Below are 26,200 nucleotides of genomic sequence, written 5' to 3'. Positions count from 1 at the left end.
AAACATAAAGGTTGGACATATAAATGGGAGACCAAGTAAGGTTAGATAAATGTATATATTGCATAAAGTTTAAATCAGGTTAAATACATTTCTCTCCTCAGACATTTAAGGATTTTGGGCAAGGGTATTGGGGACTTAACCTAGGGATACTTTATCACTGAACCACAACCTCAGCCCTTTTTTAAAAAATTATTTATTAATTTATTTTAAGATAGGGTCTCAAAACGTTGCTTAGGGCCTCAATAAATTGTTGAGGCTAGCCTTGAAATTATGATCTTCCTGCCTCAGCCTCCCCAGTTGCTGAAATAACAGGCATGCTCCACCACTCCCAGCTTAAGAACTATTTCTCAAGTGAAAAGAACTTTAAATGGAATTATTTTGTCACTGAAGTAATAAAATTCATTTAAAATGGTTTTCAAGTAAGAGGAGCTTTTTGAACAATGGTGCAGAATAGCAAAGAAATTTGTTTCTAGTAATTAATGCAAAATTTTTTCAATCTATTCAGGAGAAAACCACAAAATTTGTTATATTAAGTGGTATTTTTCATAACCCTAATTCTCATTTTTAACGTTGATATCTTTAAGGGTCTTAAAAAGCAGCATATGTGAAGGGATATAGTACCTACTCTGGAACTTTGTGTAAACATCATTTCTTTCTGGATCAGACTATAAGGATACCCAACGGTTTTATTTCACATAAAACCCATATTTAATTTCCTCAGAAGTAGACATATTAGTGAATATAACAGAAGAAGAGAGATAGAGATAGACAGAGAGAGAAAGAACAACTACATAAAACCAGGAAAATTACATCCTATAGGATAATGTCCTAAACTCTTCCTAAAACTCTGAGACCTCAAGATTTAAAGGTGTTATTAAATTCACTAAGAAAACCGAATGAATGCATATATTTCATAAAACTTTAATTAGACACATCCTACAATGTAACTTTGACTTTATCCCTACAGAATCCCGTTGATATTTATCTCCCCACACTAAAGTCATTTGATTGTGTTCACCCAGGTGTAGCGTACTCAATGATACAGAACTCTCTCCAGAGAAGAGAACAGGGAATTAAAGAAATTAGAAGATAACAGGTTGCATATTCTAGCTGTAAAAACAGATACTTTAGGAAAGGTAAGTGCTTAAGTGGTCATATAAAAAGCTCAATTAAAACTAATTTAACTTTGTCTCATAGGATTTGTTAACCTACACTTTTGAGCATTGAACTGAGTTGACAGAACCAAGTTATCCTTAAGTGTTCCTTATTTAACAGGACCAATTAATAACTAATTTTTGCCAAAGTAGTAGCTTATTTCATTTATACAAGAGTTAGTTTTAATATACACTATGATGTTGAAAAAAAAGAAAAATATCAATTGATATTTGTCAATTAATAAAATATTTGGTTAAAATAACCAATGGCCTAGCCATATTTTGACTTATTTGAACAAAATAGAAATTGAAAGCTATGCCTTATACAGGATAATAAGCTTACTGAAAATTAAAATTAGTTCCAGTAACTGAACAGAAATCAGACCAGCTAGAAGGTAAAGCATATAAACTATGCTTTTTTTTTAGATGTTGAATCTGAAGTTTCCACAGGACAATCAAATGTCAGGTAAGCATTTAGAACCGTGTTTGGATTTGAAGAGGGTAACCAGTGAGGATGACACAGAGACAGAAGACCATGAAGGACAGTCTGTGAAGAGAGACAAAGAAACAAATGAGTCCATCAAAGACAAGAATAGAGAGAAAGAAAATGACAAAATGAAACTGACAGGCATGTTCACATCAGAGAGACATGAAAAACAACAGTGGATCAAACATTTTCCTTGAAATGAACAAAACAAAAATTAATTATAAAATAACACTGATTTGTTTTTCTTTGAACTTATGCCATATAATTGTTTCTATTAAGGTAGGGCATGCCTTTCATGACCAAACAATGTGTTAAGGTAGACAGAAGGCAGCATTAACGTTTTAAATAAACAGACTGCATAAAGGAACCAGAAGCCAGTCGATATTACCACTGCCCAAATCCATGGAAAGCTGGGTAAACCCCACATATCGTATTTTTAAAGGCATGTATGATCTGATAGAGAACTTTTTCAGGATGGGATGAGGAGATCATCAGCAAACTTCTAGTGATCACCAGTAAGGGTCTGGGATGTTTTACTTGGAAGTTAAGAGGACAGATATGAGTGTTTCCCCACTGGAGACACATTGAACTGCAGTGATATGCAGCAACTGAAAGGCAGACAGAAAGCAAAATGTGGTGGGGAGGGAGGGAGGCACTAAACCAAACCTTTGGAATCTGAAGCGAGAAAACTAGCCAATCTCAAATCCTTAGCTGTAAATTTAAGCAATTCTCTCAGAAGTAATCAATGATGTAGATACTTAAGCTCAAAATAAACTACTAACCACTTTCACCTCATTATTCATAAAACACTACTCTCAACATCCATCAAGAAATAGGCCACACGCTCAATTAAAAACCAAGTGTCAAAGAATTATATTCTTAACATTTTGTTTTGTTCATAAATTATAAGTCAATATCAATAAAATCTAGGACTCTATCAACATTAGAGAGATGCCCTTGTTTCACATCCTCACCAAAATTTGTTTTTTGTCAGTTTTCTTAATATTCATTATTCAAATAGGTGTAAACTGGTATCTAACCATTGTTTCCATTTCTATTTTCCTAATGACTAATGGTGTTAAACATATTCATTATGCCTATTCAATTTTGTACATCATCTTTTATGATGACTTCTGTTTAAATATTTTGACTCTTTTTAAAAATTTTATAGACATATTTTTTAAAAACAGTTTTAGGTTCAAAATAAATTCAACAAAATGTGCAGTGTTCACACATACCTCTTGCTAGCCTCCCCCCGCAACACACACAGACTCGCTCACCATCAACATCTAAAATCGGATTGCCACATGTGTTAAATTATGAACCACCACATATCTTTATCACACAAAGTTCACAGTTTACAGTAGTGGTCGTTCTTGCTATTTTACATTCTATGTTCTTTGGTAAACATAATAATATGTAAACATTATGATATCATAAAAAGTATTTTTAGTTCCCTAAAAAATGCTTAGTGCTATTACTATTCATATCTTCCTCCTAAACCCAGGCAATACCTAATCTTTTATGGCCTGTATAATTTCACCTTCTGCAGGATGACACTTATCTAGAATATCTTATATAAACTTTTCAAACTGACCTCCTTCATTTAGTATTTGGCATTGAAGTTTTATCTATGTCTTTTGGTAATACGGTAGTTTCTTTTTTGTGCCTAATAATATTCCATTGTCTGGATGTATCATAAATTTGTTTAGTCGTTCACTTGTTAAAAGACATCTGTTGCTTCCAAGTCTAGCAGTTATGCAATTAACATCTATGTGCAGGTTTTTGTATAGACAAATTTTCAACTCAAGAAAATGCCAACAAATGCAATTCCTACAATGTATGTTGTCTATGTTTATTTTTATAAGAAACTGCCAATTTGCCTTCCAAAGTCTGTGCATCACTTCACATGCCCACCAGCCGAGTAAGAGGTCCTGCTGCTCCACACCCTTACTAGCATGTGGTATTATCAATGTTCTGAATGTTGGCCATTTCAATAGTGTAATGGTAAATCACTGTTTTGTGACTGTGAATTTTTCAATCTGCAATTCCCTAATGATGTATGACACTGAGCATCATTTCACACACTTATTTGCCATCTATATATCTTGGGGAAGTGTGTGCTGAGATCTTTTGCCCATTTTTAAATCAGGTTTTGTTTTTTTTTTTTTTTCCAACTGTTGAGCAATAAGAGTTCTTCATATTTTTTGACAATTCTCTATCAAATGTTTTTGCAGATATTTTTTTCTCCCAATCTATGATTTGTGAATTCAGTATTTTGACAGTGTTTTTGCAGAGCACAAGTTTTTAATTCTAAACAAGTCCAACTTATCATTTCTTCATGGATCACACCTCTAAAATTGTATTTCAAAAGTCACTGCCAAATGCAAGTTCATGTATATTTTCTATTATTTTTACAGAATTTAATAGGTTTTTATTTTAGATTTGGGTTCATTATTCATTTTGATTTAATTTTGTGAATAGTATAATGTCTATGGTTAAATTATGTTTTTTCCTTCCTTTTTATTATCTCTCGCTCTTTCCTCCCTCCCTCTCCCCTTTTTGAACATGGATGTCCAGTGATTCCAGCACCAGTTATTGAAAAGACCACAGTTTCTCCTTTGAAATGCTTGTGCATTATTTGCTCTTCTGTCATGGCACCTCCTTACTCTCTGCTTTCCAGCCATCTTAGTCTTTTTCACTTCCTTGCTTCCATCGCATGCCCACAAGGGCTTTGTACTGTAACAGTCTCCCATTCATGCTTTATTCTTTTCTATTAGCCTATCCTCACAGCTTTCTTTCAGATTTCAGCTCAATTCACTTTGGGGAAGGTTCCCTGTCAAAACGTCCTATAATTCACACTGTTAGCAAGCAACACTTCCTCTCTTTTGTAAAATTATCTTAGTTATACTTTGTATACTTTGGTGTAGTTATTTGATCAATGTCCACCTCTTTCCCATTACACTATAAGAGTAAAGCTCATAAAAGTCTGCTCATAATTGTATCCCTAATGTATATGAATGGTTTGCATATACAAGCAAATATTTAAAAGTATGGACCAGGTATAAGAGTAGTTATCTCCAATTTCAATGCTCTTAATGCCACTGTGCTTTCAAAGGCCTTGTACTATACCTATTATACTAGAGTCATCTGTTTTATATAAATGCTATTAATGTTTACAAATACAAATATTGCTCAAAACAATAAATATTTAAATGCAACTACAAAGCCCTGTTCCTCACTAAAATTCTCTGAAATGTCACAGGATATGAGACCTTTGCATATAAAACATAATTCCTAAAATTCAATAAATTATACTATAATCAGTATTTTTAATCCCATTCCAATAGACATATATTTTTAAAATTCTATGTGAAAATAGAACCCTGATGCAAATATATATAACTTTTCCTCTATACACTCTCCAAACTATAGGTTGAAATTCAGTTTATGTAAAGATATATTATAATTCTTAGATACAGACAGTCCTTACAAATTCTAAAACCTTTTAATTTTCAATCATAAATAGCCTGGGGTCACTAACATAGAGAAATTAATTAAATTATAAATAAAAAATTTATAAACACACACACACACATATATTTGAAGAATATCAGTTGAGACCAGAAAATCACTAACTATACATGGAAATTTAAAAAAAAAAAATGCAGCTGAATTATCCCTTTCTTCTTCATTTCCTTATCAGTTACCATGAGACTCTATTTCCATGTTTTCAGTCTTACCCAATGCTTACTCCCTACTGGTTTTGTTTTAATCTTCTCTCATGATTTTAAAATGAATAAATGCATGCTGATGACTTACACAATTTTATGCACATCACTGGCTTCCATCTAAACACTTTGAAAAAGCCACCTCTTTCGCCAGCATGTCCATCCCTAAACACTACATTTTGGAAGTAGAGATTATGGGCTGTTTACCTTATGCTCCAGCTCTCAGCTTTGGGCTTGGTATTTGGCAGGCCCCATGCTGAACCAAATATAGTAATCAAGGGCAGGAAAAGCTTTACGGAGTATTGTTTTTAGGATCACTTTCTGTATCAATAGAGATAAACCTGGAATGTGATAAGACATTTAAAGATATTCAGTTTGAATAACAGTACACAGAACATGTGTGAGTGTGAGAGTGTGTGTGTGTGTGTGTGTGTGTGTGTGTGTGTAGTATATATCATATGTATGTATGACTATAATACTTATGTTTACAAACACTGAGGATTTTTTTTCTTTCCAAGATGCATTTGTTTCAAATAAGTACCATAACTGTAACATAACCAGCAGGAATTGGTCAAGTCAAATTAATCTACATGCTATGTAATCATGAGGATATAAAATATAAAACTCGTGTTATATTTAGTCATGGTCTTAAACTATTTGTCTATTTGTTTAAATAAACTATTTGTATGTATCATCATTATTTTTTGCTCCATATAATCAAACAAAAAAACAAGTAACCAGATGCATGCAATGATTAGATTTGTCTAGAAATTCTTAGTTTGCTTATACAGTTTTTAGAAAGTATATGTTAATATTGATGTAGTCCAGATATCTTTCAGGAATAGCTGTATCATCTATAAAAATATGTGTGACAAAATTATGTCATGTCCCTATAAACAAGGACATGAAGAAAATTGAGTCTCAAAATGTCATATGAGCAGAAAATAATTCTGAATACAAAGAAATTACAGGACAAGTCTTGTATTAAAACCAAATAATGGTAGACTTTCATTTTACTGGAATGACACTCCTTAAGGAACAACTCTCAGTTTGCAATTAATGGTAGTAACCACCTCAAACTGGTTATCCAATGATTTTAATTATTTATTATATTTTATACATATGGAATCATCTACTTTAAATTGTGTGTCAAACTACTAATATTATATTTATAGGAAAAAAATTTGTATCCTTATTTCACTATTAAAGGTAAAAGTCTTATTTCTCAAACATATTTCTCACCTGAGATGTTTAAATTGCTACCCAATTCTTACTTCTGGGTGAGAAGTGTCTCAAGCAATATTCCCTCACAGAATATGAAATTATGAACAACATCTAAGGGAATAAAGGAAGAAACGAAATACGAAGAAAAAATATGACAATGACAAATATAATACCAGTAAGTAATTTAACTTTATTGTAAATCATTTTTCTTCTCCCTTCTAAAAGGAAAAAAGGGATTCCTCTAAAATGTCTTCCTGAAAGATAAAGGAAAATACGGGCAAGATAACTCATTTGTAAACATAGCACCGGTATCAACTAAATGGATTACCTGTGGCCCAGTGACAAACACCCATTTCCACTAAAAGTTGATGTTATGAAAGATCTCTAAATAAAATTACTACTATTACTTCTTCTATTCCCAAGCCAAAGTAATTCACCTTAAAAAGGGAGAGGGCTCTAAGGCTAATGTTTGTAAATGCACAAAATTAATCTGAATTTATTAGGCTCCTTGAAAAACATTAGGAAAGTTGAAATTTAAAGATTATTAACTAAAATATATGTAGTTAATATATATAAATTATATATATATATTAGATAATAAAGTGTTTAACATTCATTCCTTTATTTTTTAATGTACCTTTTTTCTAATGTGTTACTAAAAGTATGCATAGTAGTTATATCTCATGAACTAGGTACAAAATTAATTAATTAATTAATTGATTAATTAAAATTTTCTGAGTAGTAATGAATCTGTAAGAGAAATCAGTTTGAGTTCCAATTCTGGCTCCTCCAATTTTGCACTGTGTGCAAATTACTTTGCCTCTTTCATTCAATCTTTATTCACCAGTTTAACAAGGGGGATGCTAAAGCTGAATGTCAAGAAGCAGTACAGAAATGAAGAGTTAGGTAGACTTACAGAGACAGGCAAGCATATGGCCAAGCATGGCACCCAATTTCTAATTTTAGAGAAGATAAAGATGGTCACTTGGGCAGGAGTTCTGTGAGCAAAGTTAAAAGTGATCAGGAAAAGGGTTGATGAGGACCTAGGGACAGGTCATAAAGATACTTACAAGAGAAGATAGAAATAAGAAAGGTAAAATAATAAGTCCTTGAAGGGAAATGTCACAATTTAGCTCATCTGAATGTTCGTTGGGAAATGAATTCTTAAGAAAAGAGTGCAAAAAAGGAAATCAGTCATTCAAATGAGAGGCAAGGAGTGTGGCAAGATGGAAAGCAAGAATTGGACAGATTCCAGGTATTTTTCTGGAATTAGGGTGAGAGTTTTTACAGAAATTTCTTGCTGATTAGATGTAGGTATCAGAGAGAAAATTTTTCAATGAATTCCAGATTTGGAAGTCCAATAATTGAGTAGATGTTACTCAGTTTCACTCGAATGGAAAAACTAGCCAGTGAGCAGGTTTGGTGAAGGATTGTGGTAAGAAATTGCTTTATCTCCTTTGATACCTGAAAAGGAAATGTAGAATAGGTAGTCTGAGTTGTCTATTAAATACCAAAATGTTTGGATTTGTAAAAATGAAGGTCAAGGTAGCTATTAGAACCAGAGATGCAAATAGGAGGGTGGTCCACAATAGATGGTAATTTATATAACAATTTACCCAGGAAAAGGGGGGAGAGGAGATGCAATATGTCAGTATTCAGAGGTTGAGAAAGGAGGTGATAACCACAAAGGAGAGTGAAAAGGAATAGCCAATGAAGAGGGGAAATAAAGGAATATAGAGTAACTGAGGCTTATGCAATGGGGGGGCTGTTTCTAGAAAAGGATGGTCAATTAAAGTAAATGCTGTGGAGGGGTCATGTACAAGTTAGGGATTTGATGACCAAGCAGTCTCACTGAAATAAGATGCCAGTTTGAGTGGATCCAGATGAGAATAGGATGTTAGAAAATGGAAAACTTGTATAGACAACTTTTTAAGTTTAGTTTTGAGGGTGAGGAACAGTTATGAGTAGAAAGTACTTGAAAAGGAAAATATAGGAAGATTTTGTTTGTTTTTAAGATACACTATTATGTAAGTATACATGTTTTCAAATGGAAATAATCATAAAAGAAGGAAAAATCAGTGTTACAGGACAGGGGATAAATACTAATGGAAAGTTATTGAAAAGGCTAGAGGAAATAGGACCCATGTCACAAGTAAACATTGCCTTCCACAGGAGCAACTCCCCTCCAGGTATCATAGGAAGAAACATTGAAAATTAGGTTAATTTATTCCCACATCATTGAATGTCTGAACATTTGAGAATAACTGTCACAAACAACACCTTGTACATGAAGGGCACATCACAGATATTTTTTAAAAGAAGGTCAGAGTATCCCATATGACATCCCATTTCATCAAAATAAAAACTAGCAAAAATAATTCTTTAGTTCCATGGATATGAAGCTGATATAGGAGTTAAAATAATGGACCACATAATATATTCTAGTCAATATTTTCCCAATCAATGTCAGACACCACATAGGCATCTGAGTTTTACACAAGGATTCTTCATCTAATGCCAAGATTAATGGATAAGCTGAAATATCCCAATGTTGTCTTTTTATAGTACTACATTTTGGCAAACTGGTATCAAAACTAAAAGCAACATTGTGATGTTTCATAATATAGGTGGTTAATTTTCTCACATTTTAAATATAAACAATAAATATCAGATATTACTGCTCATTAATTTAGTAGCATTGATACCTATTCATCACCTTGGTTGCATATTGGTAATTTTACATGCTAGATTATCTCTTTAATTCTTAATCATGCTTATTTACTTGAATGCATAATCTTTGAAATGTAACATATTCAATTTCACAGAACAGTTCAGAAATTCGGAGATACGATGCCTAAGTTAATGTTCTTTATTCATGTGTTTTTTTAATTTATTTTTTTATTGTAAACAAATGGGCTACAATTTATTTCTCTGTACATGAAGTAGAGGCATACCATTTGTGTAATCATACATTTACATAGGGTTTTATTCGTGCTTATTAATAAAATTAGAAGATCTTCATAGTATATTTTAATATTAATTCATCACAATCATAAATTCTTAATATATTTCTTGAACAACTCTTGGAAGTTGGAAATTTATTCTAATGAATTTAAGCCAAGTTTGTTCCCAACCAGGGGTCAGCCAACTGCAACCCATAGGCAAAATTCAGCTGGTCTTATGTTTTTGTAAATATAGCTTTGCTGGAACACATTCACACTAACCTATTCATATAATGTCTATGGATACTTTGGTACCTTCTTAGCACAACAGAGTAACAGGCTACAGGAACAAAATGGCCCAGAAAGGTAAAAATGTTTGCTATATGGCCTTTTACATAAAAATGTTTGCTTACTTCTGCTTCAGCCTATCAAAGTATCATGACTCATCAACTGAAGAAACAAACAAACAAAAAAAAATCCAAAAGAAAGAAAAAAACCCATCAACTTACTAGGCTACCTTCACCACTTATCAGAATAGAGGGTTTTCTACCCTAAGAGTAAACACCAAAAACCCTCAATGAATGATAGCGCATATCACTAAATATTGCATACGAAAGTTTATTAATTATATAACATGCTAATATGAGAAATGAGAAATATAGCTGAATATCAAAATACATTTTCCAAAAGAGATGAATTATAGAAAACAATAGAACTAGCCATTATACTTTAGTACATCGTGTAATGTGCCCAAATTAATTAGGATGGGCAACAACAAAAAATGCCAATGTGCTATAAACAATAGTCTATTAATCTATAAGTCTATTCTATTATTCTAAGTTGCAGAAAACACCAAATATAATTACAAAATACATATTCAAAACATGTAAACCACTAATTTTCCACTTGTAAAAGCCTGATTCAAAAAGCAATTTACTTTATGGTTTACTTAAGCTTTGCAACTACATTAAAATATGATAGTATATACACAACAGCTTGTTAACAAGATTATCATAACATTAAAATCATAATGTGGCACTTCAATTATGGATACTTAAAATTAAAGCTAATCCTCACAGTACCAATTTTTATCTCCTAAATAATTTTAGCTATTAGCTGCTCATTCAAAGTCTGTATCTAAAATGATAAACATTCTAGAGTAACAACTTAGCTCTGCACTTTTCTTTGGTAGTACAACAAAATCTGCATCCCTTCTTTTCTAGTCTTAATATGCAAATGTTTAATGCAAAAAGTAAAATGCAATTTTTTCCTGACCTTTGCTCAGTGCTTCCTGCTCATGTTGATACTGATGGTGGTGTTTCAAATTATAAAACCCTAAATACCAATGGAACATGTGTTCTTTTTTGGTTTTATTATTCCAAATGCATCAAGTGGCCATAAAATGGCATTTGCAATGATTGATTTGTTTCTACAAATGTAGCTCTTCACTCAACACTGCGTATTACACAGGAAGCACCAGGTTGAATATACCAATGCTTATCCTAAATATGATAATGCATGTTATAAATAATTACGCTATGCCTAATTTCATTTGTACTGCTGTTTAACAAATTTATCATTGATAATTATACAATCAATATTTCTTACATTCAAATCTAATTTTAATCTAAGGTTATAAAAACTACATTAAATTAACATAGTTCTAAAACTTAGATATACTGATTGCTACCAAATTCATAAATAATCCATAAGTATAACTGCTGAGCATATGTTTGGCTTGAACGTTACTAACAAATAATATAGCACTTTCTTCTATTCCCCATGAATAGTGAGAAGATTAAATGGGCCATCTGAAACTATTAAATCTTGCTTTCACTCACCTTTGAAGTAAGTGAATGAAACATTCTTAACATATGTGGGAGATAGATGACACTAAAGTGTGTGTGCACATGTGCATGTGTGTTATATACTTATCATGTACAATTTATATGAAGTTAAACAGTTTACATAATTACATATAACCAATTACAGATATCTGCTGAGCTGCTTTTTAATCATATTTATTACAGCAGATACATCATCATTATCTAAAAATGTGATGATGTGTTTTTGTCTGTAGATTTCAAAATATCTAAAGGTATTCAACTATTCATCCTGGATTTCCTTATTCACAGGTTACGTGATATAAGCCAAAGCGAGGAACCTACTGTTCTGTATTAGGAATAATAAAGACAAGACATTCTCTGCTGGTTTGGAGAAGGTGTTTTCAGAAATTCTTATTGACACAACTGGTGAAAGAAAACTTGGAAAAGTGTAATTAAGAAAGGATCAAGACTTTTTTTTTAGAATAGAACTTTATCTCATAACATGCATAAAATTAATTCAATGGAGGAAGGAAGGATTGTATAGAGGAAAAAGAGGGGCGGGCAGGGGTGGCGGAAAGGAAAAATAACAGAATGAGACAAACATCACTACCCTATGTACATGTATGATTACACAAATGGTGCGACTCTACTTCGTGTACAACCAGAGAAATAACAGTTGTACCCCATTTGTGTACAATGAATCAAAATAAATTTAAAAAATAAATAAACCTAACAGAAAAAAATTAATTCAAAATGGATACATCTAAATATATAAGAACTGGAACTATAAAATTTTTAAAAGAATAGAGGAGAAAAATCCTTATGTTCTTGATTTGAGCAACGTATCCTTAAATATAACCTCCAAAGTATGATCCATAAAAGGAAAAAAAAGATAAATTAGACATCATCAGAATTAAATATTTTGCGTTTCAAAAGACACTATTAAGAAAATTAAAATTAAGCAAATGAACTGGATGAAAATATTTGCAAATGACATATCTGTTAAATATCCTGTGTCCATAATACATAAAAAGAACCCTTACAATTCAAAATGAGAAAACTCAATTATAAAATGAAAGAAAAAATTTGAAAAGCCCTTTGTACAAAAAATACATATGAGTAACTAATAAACTCTGTCCATGTCTACGAAAAAACAAAAGGATCAAGAAAAGAGCTAACCCATTATTTCTGAAGCTAATCATACTTTGTCAAAATTTTCATGTAGTTAAAATGCCCACACATAAATGGACATTTCTGATTATTGAAGTAATTTTTGATAACCTTGAAAATAGAAAATGTCAAGCCTTCTATGATTCTGACATCACATTACATATTTAGTATTTTAAAAGGAAAATTTCTTTACTTTCCACACTGCTAAACAACCTGTTGATTTCACTAGAAATATTGTGTTGATTTTTTTTTGTATTTTATTTTATATTCTCTTCCATCCCACTTCAGTTTTTCTGGTAGTCTTTTAATTATTTTCTAAACTGCTTAATTCACTAGTCTCAAATATTTATAGAATGCCTGCTCCTTCTTCTACCAACTTCTTAAGTTGGTATAAAATGATTTCATGGAACCTCCTTGTATCTTTATAACCCTAATGGATATACCTAAAAGACAAAGGAAGCTCTAGACTCCAAATGCTGTCATACATTGCAAGTTTTCCTTGACTGAGAGTGGTAGATTATTACATACACAAATGCACGAGTAAAATAGATGTACATATATAGGATATCTGTAAACATGCACACATGAATACACATGTATACAAACTTATCTCCAGGAATAAAATTAAGGAGGACAATGATATTATCCTTATCTTTAAATCTTATACAGGCAAACAAAATTATTCATAGAGACAATCCTTTACTCTAGTTCATGTAGAAGTATCAGATAAATAAATACTAGTGTACTTTAACCACTAATCTTTGCAAGGGATGCAAGATTAACATAACTAAAACAATAAATATGTAAAACAATACATAGGTACCAGACCACAGTAAAGCGATCCTTACATCAGCTGGTAATCACCTTAGTACCACTGGATACCAACAGAGGAGCAAAATTTAAAATGTACTTTAGGAAAATACATCTAGAAGGGATAGACACAAAAAAACTGAAAAATACCTGGGTAACTATCTTGGAATTTCTCCTTAAATTTCAATTTTTGCATAAGAATTTTAGATTACTATTTATATTCCTTCCATCTCTAAAAGTCTCTGAATCAAAAGTAAAGAAATGAGCACATTACAGCAATTTTAACCTTCCAACTCAAACAATATTTAGAATTATTACATCTCTTACAAACTAGTTTCCAAATTGACATGGTTATACAAATGCTTGACTCTGTATACATGGCTGAGTTTATGACATACCTACAAATGCTATTCCACACACCAGAAAAAAAGCCAATAACCATAAATTATGCAACTCAACACCACCATCTAGTGACAAAATTCTTAACACGTGACAAAGCCAAGCAAAAAGGAAGACATTTCAAACACATTTGTCCTGGTAGTTCATCTTTATAATAATATTCAAAATATAACAAATCTCACTGAACAGACTTGGCTCTGCATATAAAATACTAGCCTCTACCTGGAAATGTTGTATACTCCACAACTACAATTTGTATTCTTGCTGTAGAGATATATCCATTAATCTAGGGGCTGGGGTTGTAGCTCATTAGCCAAGTGCTTGCCTAGCATTGTGTGAGGCTCTGGGTTCGATCCTTAGCACCACATAAAAATAAACAAATAAAATGAAGGCATTCTGTCCATCTACAACTACAAGAAAAATTTAAAAGAGAAATATATCTATAAATCTAACCAATCCACATTTTTATGTATTAATTAAGCCACTGTTAAAAAGCTCCCAATAGCAATTTTACTTTCTTTTCCTTAACGAACTATACTGTATTATATGTGTACTACTTCTTTTTCGGAATTTAACATGTCCTTTTCTCAAGTTATTCAATTCAAATACTCATCAGTTCCACATACATACTACCTACTACCCATGGACTACTACTGCCTCTGGAACTGAAGAGAGAGATCCACAATGTTAAAAATGGCCCCACCTTTCCATTTGATGCTTTAGAAACTTGTTACAGGGTGCAAAATAATATAATACAAAATAAAATCTGCTAGGCATGATAAGAGGATTATACTAGTAAGGTAAGCAGAAAACATGATGAAATTGATAAATTTACCTCTAAATTCATTATCATACAATAGATCATAGATTTTACCTGGAGATGACACTTTTCTATATGTGCTTTAAATGTTTTACTTTCAGGAATCCTGTAGAAGATTTTCCCACAGCCAGAGCACCACAATGGATTCTATATAAGTCAAGCATGGAATATTCTCTTTGGTATTCTATATGCTAAGACTACAAAATGAAGTTTTATAATCAATTCTATTAGTTACATATACATAAATTCTTTTAAATAAAATCCCAAGGCAGTAGCTCATGCCTGAGATCCCAACTAATTGGGAAGCTGAGGCAGGAGGATTGAAGCTTGAGGCTAGCCTGGGAAATTTGGCAATACTCTGTCTCAAAATAAAAACTAAAACAAGGTTGGGGTGTGGCTCAGTAATAAAGTTCCTGTGAGTTCAATCCATAGTACTGAAAATTTTTCTTTCGAATAAGTACTAGACACCATTGAACTAACATAATGTATACAAACACAACAATATTTTTATTTTATATTTATTAAGTTTCATAATCAAAATTCCCATCAATTCTATGAGGTTTTAAATTCTATTTTACAGAAAACAATTAAAATTTAATTTACCTAAAATGACATTGGAGTGTCAAATTTAGTCTTTCATCCTGGTATTTTTTCATATATATTCTTTCTTATTTTTATGTCACTGTTTTTCTAATTATTCCTAATATATTGCCTTACAAACTATTTTTAAAAAGAAAAGTGTAAGCCTGAAAAAAGTACCTATCTGCCCATCACCCAGATCTAATACCTAGGTTTCATTCCCATCCTTTTTTCTCTCTCTCTATTCTATTTATTCAGCCAAGATCATGTTCTCTATACGACTGTGTTTCTTGGTATTTTTATTTAATTTTATAACACAGGAATTCTTGTGCCACTAAAAATACCATGTTAAATATCATTTTCATGTCCAGATAGAGAAGTAAATGTACTAAAATTTACCATGTATACATGAATATATGTGTGTAGATATCTTAATTTGTTTATTTAACAGTAGGCAATTAGATTTTATTCATTTTGTTCAAAATTATAGTCTATAACCTGAGAATCAAACCCAGATTGTCTGTAATTTCTATGGTTTCCGCATAGCATATTTCTAGAAAATAAGATAATATGAAATAGTGTGTTCACTCTAAGGCTCTTAGCACTTACTACCATACTCCTTTCTTTAAACACAGCAGCAATTTCCAATCCTCATGAGCTCTGAGAAGGTTACTATTCCATCTGTAGCACTAAAAACCTCCTCCATACCAAACTTTAGTAATAACAAAAAGTAAGAAACTGGTAGATTTTTTTTTAATTGTACTTTATTTGTCAATAGAGGATAATATTTTTAAGAGTTTCTTAGGTATATTTTGCCAATTATCCATTGAGCTTCTAATTGTTTTAAATCTGTCATATACCTGGCAATGCAGTGTACTGATGAATCTTAATTTTGCATTTTTTTCCAGTTATAGAAGTTTTAAGTGTAATCAAAGCTTGATGATTTCTTCAAATACTTTTTAATTTATCATTTCTTTCTCCACTAAACCTCAAAAACATAGTTACTTCCATTATACACTGGATTTGGGCATTTTCATTTTTTTCCATTTAGCTCTCTAATGTACATGATTTGCTTTGACACAAGTGAACAGAAAATATAAAGTGATTTTTTCCCCAAATGGCAAAACAACCTTCTAATACCATTCCCAGAGTGATTCAACATTCTCTGAGTAACCTGGGGTACTTTATCATACAATAACTTCTTTGGACCTTTATAGGTTCTATTATCAATTATAGTCACTAACTTGTTAATATGTAATAGGTAGAAAAGCTCATGAATGTCCACCTTTATTTTGAATATGATCACATTAATACATTCTTCTTGCTTCTTTTACATTTTATATCTCTATCTATGCATCCCTTTTTTAAGTTTTGTGAGACAGAATGATTCTAAGCCCTTCTTATAATTTGTTAGGGTATTGTTTGTTTGCTTATTTGCTTGTTTGTTTTTTTTATTAACCCTCCTGGGCTTTCTAGAAATACATCATGACTTTGGAGAAAAGTAATCACCTTGTCTCTTTCATATCACATCATACATGTTATTCTGGGTTTTTCATCTATTACTATGTTATGGATCTTCCTTTCATTATAATTTTTCTAAGAAAGAAAGCTTGCAAATGTAAGGTGTGTGTGAATGTGCTTTAGCCCACTCTGGTCTCTTCATTGATGAGAACTCCACCCATGAGATATGATGGTCAGGCATCTGACCTGATGCACTATTCTTGAAAATCACTTATCTTTCCCTGGCAACAAGAGTATCAAAGTGTTAACAATTTCCAAAAGTGGACATCGTCCTTCAACTTTTTCCTGAATTATAGAATTATGTTTCATTATGGAACATTTACATGTAGGTTTCACTTAGCTGTCTGAAATTCATGTGAAAACCAAAATCTTCTTCAATAATCCTCTTCTTTTTGTCTCTCTCCCTGTTTCAGTTACATTTATATTATAAATATTATAAATATTATATTTATATTATAAATATTATAAATATTATATTTATATTATAAATATTATATATTTATTTTTTCTTTATTTAGTCTGCACATTCCAGGGAAGGTGGCAGCCCCTTGTGGTTTTTACATGCAGGACTTCAGGCTTCAGGCATCCTCACATCTAGGATATGGGAAGCATGGGAAGGATCCAAAATGATTCAGGCACTGGGGTACTAACAAAGGAACCGGATCAGAATGCATGGCAGACTAGCCAGAAGAAAGACTGGATGAGGTAGCAAGAATTGAGCAATGATAGAATCCTCTCTTTTCTATTCTAAGCTCATAGAAATAATAGAACCTTAATAGATAAGGAGGTGTTCAATTCATGAAAGGCCCTAACACAGGAACCACAATGTGTTAATCTTCAGATTGAGTTCAGTTCTGCTCCAGTTCTTCCCAGCTAGACATTTTCAGGGCAAGAGCACCACCACAGGCATCAAAGTCTTCCAAAGGTTGCTGAAGAGATCAAACGAGTGAGGGAAGGAGATGTTCCCATACCCTTTTTATTCCAACCCAATAGACCATGATAGAAACTATCACCAAGGATTCAGGACCAAGAGAAAGATTCAAACACTGGGTCCCTGGATCTCTTCCTGTCTATCTCCTCCACTAGACCACTGGCTCAGCTAGGGCAAGGACTGCATTATTCGTATGTTTAACTTCATTATCTGCAGTTACAGACACCCATTAAAATTCATTAAATAAATGAATGCTTATCTCTACCCCTACACTGTAACTTCTCCCTGTATTCCAACTCTACAGAGTTTTAAGAATACCTTCACTCCCATCCTTAATAAAACACATTGACTACTCAAAGTCATTTAAATTCTTTATTGAAGTAAGTTAGATATGTAACTGGCCTCTAGAATACATTAACAAACACGTTTTCAGTCAGCTTTGAGACCAGTCCCTGTGCTATGGTTTTTGGCAATTTATTCCTACCTGTTCTGGTAGTCACTTCCCTACTCCACTGGGATGCTGAGTTATCCCTGCCATCCCTGTCAACCTTCTACTGCTGCATTGCCACTCCACAGTTCATAGCATATAAGGAGACATATTACTGACAGAAAAATTCCACTTGCATGAGTTTTGTGATAAAACATAATATTCAAAAACCTTGAAAAAATCTTGCTCTCCATTACATTAGACAACTTACTGTTTCTGAAATATGACTTGAACCTGCAGGCCTCCTCACCTTTGCTCTATACTAATCCCTCCACCTGTCCATCTTTTAAAATCAGGTCAAATTTTTTACCCCGTGTTTTTTCAGTCCAGAAACCCATATAAAAAAAAAATGATCACCAGTAAGAGAATAATTAATTTTTGTCTCTTCATGCATTTTTCCTCTTATTAATCATGTTGTGTTTCCTTTACTTGTTTTCAGATTCTTGAGTCTCATAGATAAAACAATGAGCTCTCACTGTATTTTCAAAAAACAAAACAAAAATAAAAAGAGTTTGACCCACAGTAAACTACATGGTTAAATACTATTAGTAACTAAATCGTTTCAATGGTTATCCAGACATTACCAAAAAAAAACACATGGGCATGTGTGAGTATGTATGCTAAGTGTATAAAATATGCAACCTATGTAAACAAGTATATTTCACAGCCATGTAATTAAATTCTGATTTAAATTATGTGGACTATAGCTTTCTCTCACAGGATAGCTGGTTGAGAGGTAACTATAACTAGGTAATTAATACTTGTTTTTTTCATTAGTTCATCTCTACTATTTTTAAAAGTATGACATTCTGGTATGTTCTAAAATGGTAGGTACTGCAAAATTTAGCAGAATTTAATAATCTCTTCACATGCAGTTCTTCTATAATTCAATTTGTTTTTTTCTAGGTGACAAATCTCCTACACTGATTACATGCTCTTTCCTCATACATTATATTTCCCTCTCTCACATCCACATTCATTCACATTACCCCTTTTCACTTCTTTTTATGTTTTTGGCCTTCAGTTCTTTTATTCAAAGCATGAGAGCTGTCATCCTCTTTGTCTTCCTGTCCATGCATTCACTTCAAAATGAATAGATATAAAAATGCAGAAAATAATTGTAGTTTTCTAAATAAATATTGGTAGGCACATTTAATGTATTCAGAATCATTACTATAAAGCATTGCAAAGAATAATGTTCAATTTATAGCACTGTGGTAGTTTTAGAGAATAAAGACTACCTTGAAAACCAGGAATTCATTCATAATTTCTGTTTTAGCCTTTCCACAAAATATTTTACACCTTATTTTTAATTTATGACTATTTTCAATAACCTAAACTTTCTGGGAATGTCTTATTACATTTTATAGATACAAATTCTCTATTATGTACTCAGTTTTATTTTTCCCTTTTTTTATTAGTAAAGACATTAACAATAAAATAGGCTCCCTTGCTCCAGCTGGTAATTTCTCAGTACTAGTAATATATTATTCCTCTTTTTGTGACATCATAATCATCTATAGAGAAGTACCATGTATCTTTGTGTAGAAGCTACTGTTTCCATTAAATTTAATTACCTCCCCCTGTGGTTTTAAATAGAAGTGGCTTCAAAATGAGGGCAGCTTCTATTAAATTTAATTACTTTCTCCTGCTGCTTGCATGGTAAAAGGGAGGTTGCTAAATGAGAGCAGCTTCTAAACTAAAGTATATGGTAACTGTGTGCGAGCAATAACAAAATTGTATCAAAACCACTAGGAAGGCTCCCAGCTTTGTTCTTTCCCTTATTTTAAAAAATTTTAGACTTAAAATCATGAAAAATGAGCAGTAAGATATAAGGAAATATATTTTAAAAAGAACTTTATTTTCACAAGCAAAATAAAGATAAATATATTTAATTATTTACAAAAATACTGTAAATTATCCCAAAGGTTCAAGTTCAGAACTTTTAAGAGCAGTATCATTTGTTATTTTCCCACTCTAAGGATGATGGGTCTTACTACCCACACATTTTTAGTCTCTGGTTAAAAAAATATACTCTTTTTGGATTCTGATCAAATGTCTTTAAAGAATGCTTCACTGAAAATTATTTAAAAGGCATCCAGTCTGGGGGATTTCAGAGAAATATTCAAAAATAGTGCTGTTAAGAAATGGAAAAGAAAAAAAAAATCAGGCTCATTACAGACCAGAATATTTGAAAAGAAGTTAATGATATGCTTTGTAATAGTGTGAAAATGTAAATCACTTTAAAAATACTACAATATAATCCTATAAAATCTAATAAAAGATGAAATTTTAAGTACCTCTTTTGAATTAAATATTAATTAGAAGGAAATACTGTTAAGCCACCAATGTACATGTTTATTTTTTATATATACAGGCAGAATTTAGATGAACAATATTTTCATTCAATCACACAGTTTAGTATAAATATAAAACAAGACACCCCTTAAGCATTTTAAGTAACAAATTAAACATTTACATTTTTTACTGTGCACTGAGGCTTAACATTTATGCAGCTTCAAAACCAAAGTACAGCCTCAAGGGAAGTCTCTCCACTGACAAATTAATACCTTAGAGAACAGAGCTGAATGGTGGCAATGAACTCATTTGTTCCCCCAATAATGAAGAATGACTTTTTCTTTACCACATCTGTGACTGTTGCTATGGTGACCTAGACTTACCTCATTGCTTCTCGGAGAGCTCCTCGCTCACCAAGAGTCGTGTGCTTGATGTCATCAAAATTATTCTCCAGCTTCTCACAATTCTGCAACACATTAAAAAATTACATTAGTCCTCCAACATCCTGAGAAAAATTACATCTATGCAGTTATATAAAAGTATAATTCATTATATTGATCGTGAACTCATGAAAAATATGCACACCACTTTAATTAGATAGGATTCATTAAAATTGACAGTTGATTCAACAGCAACAAAATAAAAACATGATACAGCTGTCACAGAAGTCTTTTCCATAAATTTTTTGAAATAGATAAAAAGAACAAAATGAGTATTACATAAAGTAGGAAAATGTTTAGAGTTTTTCAAATAAAAATTAGTTCTCTAAAACTACACTGTTATCAGTTAATCTAAATTGAGAAAAGAATGAATGAAGTAAGTTTTAAATAACAACGAATCATATATGATAATTGACTAGTTCTAAATAAGTTAACTTTTACTAAGATGGACAAAGCCCACCTACAAAAATAAAGTTCCAAAAATTTTTACCAAAATGTTATAATCACACTTGTAAATAACAATCTACATGACATTTACACACATATGTACATATCTTTATCTAAATATAAATAAAATCAGTTCTTGAAATTGTGACATTATATCAAGTTCTTAGAATGTCAAAAGCAAGTAAATACACAATAAGCAACCTAAACTTCATAAATGTTTCTCTCTCTTAGCAAATACAATAGCCTTAGTGGGCTGAATTTTTCTAAGAGTATATTTTGATATTTTACTACAATTCTTAATCTATCTGCATATTTAAAACCAACTTAATCTTACATGACCCAAATAAGTTTTGAGAACAAAAGATGTAAAATTAAATTTTAGATTAATAAATATCTATTTCAGTCTTTTGGCACACAAGATTTCTTGAAGAATTTAGTAGTATTTAGGTAATAAAATAATTGGTTGTATTGTTTTAGTTAGTATTATGAACAAAAATTAACAATAAAATTTAAGTACTAACGTTTTCTTCCTATCCTCAAATTATACATTAGTACGTGGGATTTATGAAAATTAAAGAACTTAGATTAGCAAATTCCAATATTAGTAGCTAATTCATGATGTTCACCTTGATCTTCTTTTATGACTTAATCAAATTAAGATAAAGATATTTTTAACACAGTCATAAGGTTTGTTTTTGTTTTCTTGTTCTTTTGGTACCAAGGATTAAGCCTGGGATGTTTAACCACTGAGCAGTATCCCCAACCCTTTTTATTTTTTATTTTGAAACAGGGTCTCACTACATAGCTGATGCTGGCCTCAAACTGGCAACCCCTCCTGCCTGAGCCTTCTGAGTGGATGAGATTACAGGGGTGCGCCAATGCACCCAGCTGGTCATAAGCAACTATAATGAAGACCTTGAAAATTATCAAAATTGATCTAAAATAGCTGGAATTCTGGGTAAAACATCCTTTGCTGGATATATACACTGTGACTATCCTCTCTTCCTCTACCTCTTGTCTTTTCACATTTTCAGTAGTACCTTTTCATGAAGAGAATTTACTAATTAAATTAATGCTTTTATGTCTTATTATAGAAATTTGAAATTTGTTAACATCATGAATGTGTTTTCTATATTCTTTTAGGAAGTTTTGTTTTACATTTCATATTTGGATATATAATACATCTGAGATGGAGCCTATACATGGTGTCAGAGAGGAAATAACACCAGATAGACAATCAAGTAAATCAAGAGTATTTATTGAAAGGACCATCTATAATTTAGAGCCACTTTTTTTTCATAAATTTAGTTGCAGTGTATACAACATCTGTTTTAAAGTATATTCAGCATAACTAGTCTACTTTGCATATTTGTGCTAGTATTGTTATCTTAATGACTTATATACACAATAAATAAATTACTCCTACAAATAAACATAAAAAGAAAACTAAATGGAAAAAAGGACAAAAGGCTTAAAGAAAGTATTTGAAAGATAATATCCAAACAGACAAATTTAAAAAAAAGAGGTTCTACATCATTATTCATAAGAAGGATGCAAACTTAAACAATGACAATATAATAATATATATTCTGGAAATATCTAAAATGAAGAAGATAGACCACATGGTGGTAGTGGTGTATTGTGTGTGCATGTGTGTGTCTGTGTGTGCACTTTACCATTTTTTTAATTTGTTTTAATTAATTACACATGGCGGTAGGATGCACTTGATACTCATATATATGGAGTATAATTTCTCATTCTTCTGGTTATACATGATACAGAATATCACTGATCATATAGTTATATATGTACAAGGGGTAATATTGTCTAATTCACTCTGCTATCCTTCCACTTCCATACCCCCTTCACTTCCCTCGACCTAATCTAAAGTAACTCTATTCTTCCCTAGCTACCACCCCCATTGTGAATTAGTATCCAAATATCAGAGAAAACATTCAGCTTTTGGTTTTTGGGGATTGGCTTATTTTGCTTAGCATGCTATTCTCCAGTTCCAGCCTTAAAGAAGAATGAAATTATGGCATTTGCTGGTAAATGGATGGAGTTGGAGAATATCATGCTAAGTGAAATAAGCCAAACCCCCAAAACAAAAGTCAAATGTTTTCTCTGATATGAGGATGCTAATTCACAACTGGGGCAAGGGGGTGCTTGGAAAGAAAGAAGTTACTTTAGATTAGATAGAGGAGAGTGAAGGGAGTATAAGTGTATGTGGGTAGAAAGGATAGTAGAGTGAAATAGGTCTTATTGCCTCATGTACATATATGATGGCATGACCGAAGTGATTCTACAATATGTACAATCAGAAAAATGAGAATTATACTCCATTTATGTATGATTTATCAAAATGCATAAATGCATTCTATTATGATATATAACTAATTAGAATAAAAAATACATAAAAAGTAATCTAGTACTTTAATATGATTTTAAAATGTAAACCATACTGAACAAACCACATATAAATTGATATTGACAATTTCAACATTTAATATAAGTATTTTTAGTACAAAAACAATTGAAATACTTCTGGTGGAACTTTAAATTGTTAGAATCTCTTTGTAAAGTATGTTCAATAGCTGAACATTCAAGATATACCATATGACCTGGGAGTTCCACACTTGAGAACACACCCAGAAAAAATGTGTATCTTTACCAAAAGTCATGTACAATAATGTCAAAATAGCCCAAAACTGGAAATAAGAACATGATATATGATAAAAGTACATAAACTATAGTATATTCATATATTAGAAAACTGCATACCAATGAGAATGATCAAACTACAGCTACATGAAGTAACATGTATGAATCTCATATAATATTGAGTGAAGGAAATGACATACAAACAGAACACCAAAATTATTCCACTTATGCGAAGTTCAACAATAACATATAGTTACAATGAATAACCCAAAGAGAAACAATATTTATGAAAAAATTTAACAAAAAAATGACTTGTACACTGAAAAGTATATAGCATCAACAGAAATTCAAGGAAAATTTAAATAGAAAGTTACCTCATATCCATGGTTTAGAAAACTGAATATTATTGAAAATAGTGCTTCTCCTTAAATTGACCTAAAGAGTCCATGTAATTCCTATCAAAATTCCGGCTGACATTTTTTTAAGGTTTTAACAAATTGATCAAAAAGTTCATATGAAAATGCAAGGGATATAAAATAGCCAAACATTCTTGGAAAACAGAAGAATGAAGTCATGGAACTCATACTTCCCAATTTTACAACTTACTACAAAACTATAGGAACTAAGATGGTATGGTACTGGTTTAAAACTACAAAATAGGCCTTTGGAATAGAAGTGAGACTCTGGATATACTTTTAAACTTATAGTCAATTTAATTTGGACAAAGGAACCAAGACAATTCAATGAAGTAAAGGATAGTCTTTTCAATAGATTGTGCTACAACAACTGGACACCCACATGCAAAAGAATAAAGTCAGATCTCTACCAAATACAATATACAACATCAATGCAAAATGGATTAGAGAGCTAGGTAGGAGCTAAAACTTTAAAACATTTAAAAGTAAACACAGAGGTAAATTTTTATGATTGTGGAATAAGCAAAAGTTTTCATAGATAAAGTGACAAAAAGTAAACTGAAGATTGTTGAAATGTAAAAATATTTGTGCTTCTCAGGACATCATTGAGAAAGTGAAACAACTCAGAGTAGGAGAAGTATTAGTAAATGATGTGTCTATCTGATACAGTACTAGTATCTAGAATATATAAAAGGATCTTAAATTCAATAAGAAGACAACCTATTTTTTTAAGGTACAAAGATTTTCTACAGACAGTTCTCTAAAGAGGATATGAAGATGGTCAATAAACATTAAAAATATTCAACATCATTAGTACACAGAATAATACAAATCAAAAACATAATGAAAAGCTACTTCACACCCAATATAGGATGACTATAATTAAAATGAAGAAAAATACCAAGTATCGGTGAGGTTGTGTATTAATTTTAATCTTCTTACATTGATGGCAGGAATGAAAATCAGTGTAACCACTTCAGAAAACAGTCTGATACTGCTTTGCAATGTTAAATACAGAATTATCATATGAACCAGGTAAGGGTGATCAGAGTATAATTATTAGAGTTATCATATGACCAAGCAGTACAAAGAAATGAAAGCATATGTCCACATAAATGTTTAGACAAATGTTTATAGCAGTATTCTTCATAAAAGATACGAAGTAGAAACAACCCAAAAGTCAACCAAATGACAAACAGATAAACAAAGAGGTACACCAACACATTTACATCATTTGACTACAAAAAGGGAAGTTGGAATATATTCTAAGACATGGACATGCCTTAAAACATTATGCTAAGTGAAAAAGCTAAATATAAATAGACTCATTTTATAATTCAGTTTATATACAATATCCAGTATAGGCAAATCAATATAAGCAGATTCCTGCCTGCCAGGTGTAGGGACAGTAAGGAATGGGGAGTGACTTGCTCATGGCAGTGGAGGTTCTTGGGCATGAGATGGAAATATCTTAGAATTAGTGATTTGAGTACAACTTTCTGTATATACTAAGAATTACCCTTTTAGGGATGAACTCTTTGGTATGTGAATTATATCTTGGTAAATCTGTTAGCCTATAAATAGGCAAACTAATACATAATGTTGGAAGTTAGCAGACAATGACCACAGCAGTCACCAGAGGGTCTTCTGGTGCATTCTTTAATTCACTTTATTTAAAAAATTGTGGCACCGAATACTTAAAATTTATCTTTCCATATGAAATTAAAATATAATAAAATGTTTTAAGAGAATTTCAAGAGATAGATATAATGTATATAGGCATCAAAACACCATGTTGATTCATTAATATGCACAATTTTATGTTTTTATACATCAGTTAAAATGCCATTAAAAATT

The 26,200-nt window shown here is 31.6% G+C and overlaps 1 protein-coding gene across 1 annotated transcript in view; it reads right to left on the bottom strand.

Moving 5' to 3' along the window:
- Dpyd (dihydropyrimidine dehydrogenase) overlaps positions 1-26,200 on the bottom strand; it is an 810,982-nt gene that overhangs the window by 686,048 nt on the left and 98,734 nt on the right. The window contains 1 exon segment of the mRNA XM_047549961.1: positions 20,763-20,845. Coding sequence (XP_047405917.1) covers positions 20,763-20,845 — 83 coding nt within the window.

The sequence above is a fragment of the Sciurus carolinensis genome, chromosome 1 (assembly GCF_902686445.1).
Source record: "Sciurus carolinensis chromosome 1, mSciCar1.2, whole genome shotgun sequence".
In the NCBI taxonomy this organism is placed as follows: Eukaryota; Metazoa; Chordata; class Mammalia; order Rodentia; family Sciuridae; genus Sciurus; species Sciurus carolinensis.
The sequence above is the reverse complement of the archived record's forward strand: the minus strand, read 5'-3'. Positions and strand labels throughout refer to the sequence as shown.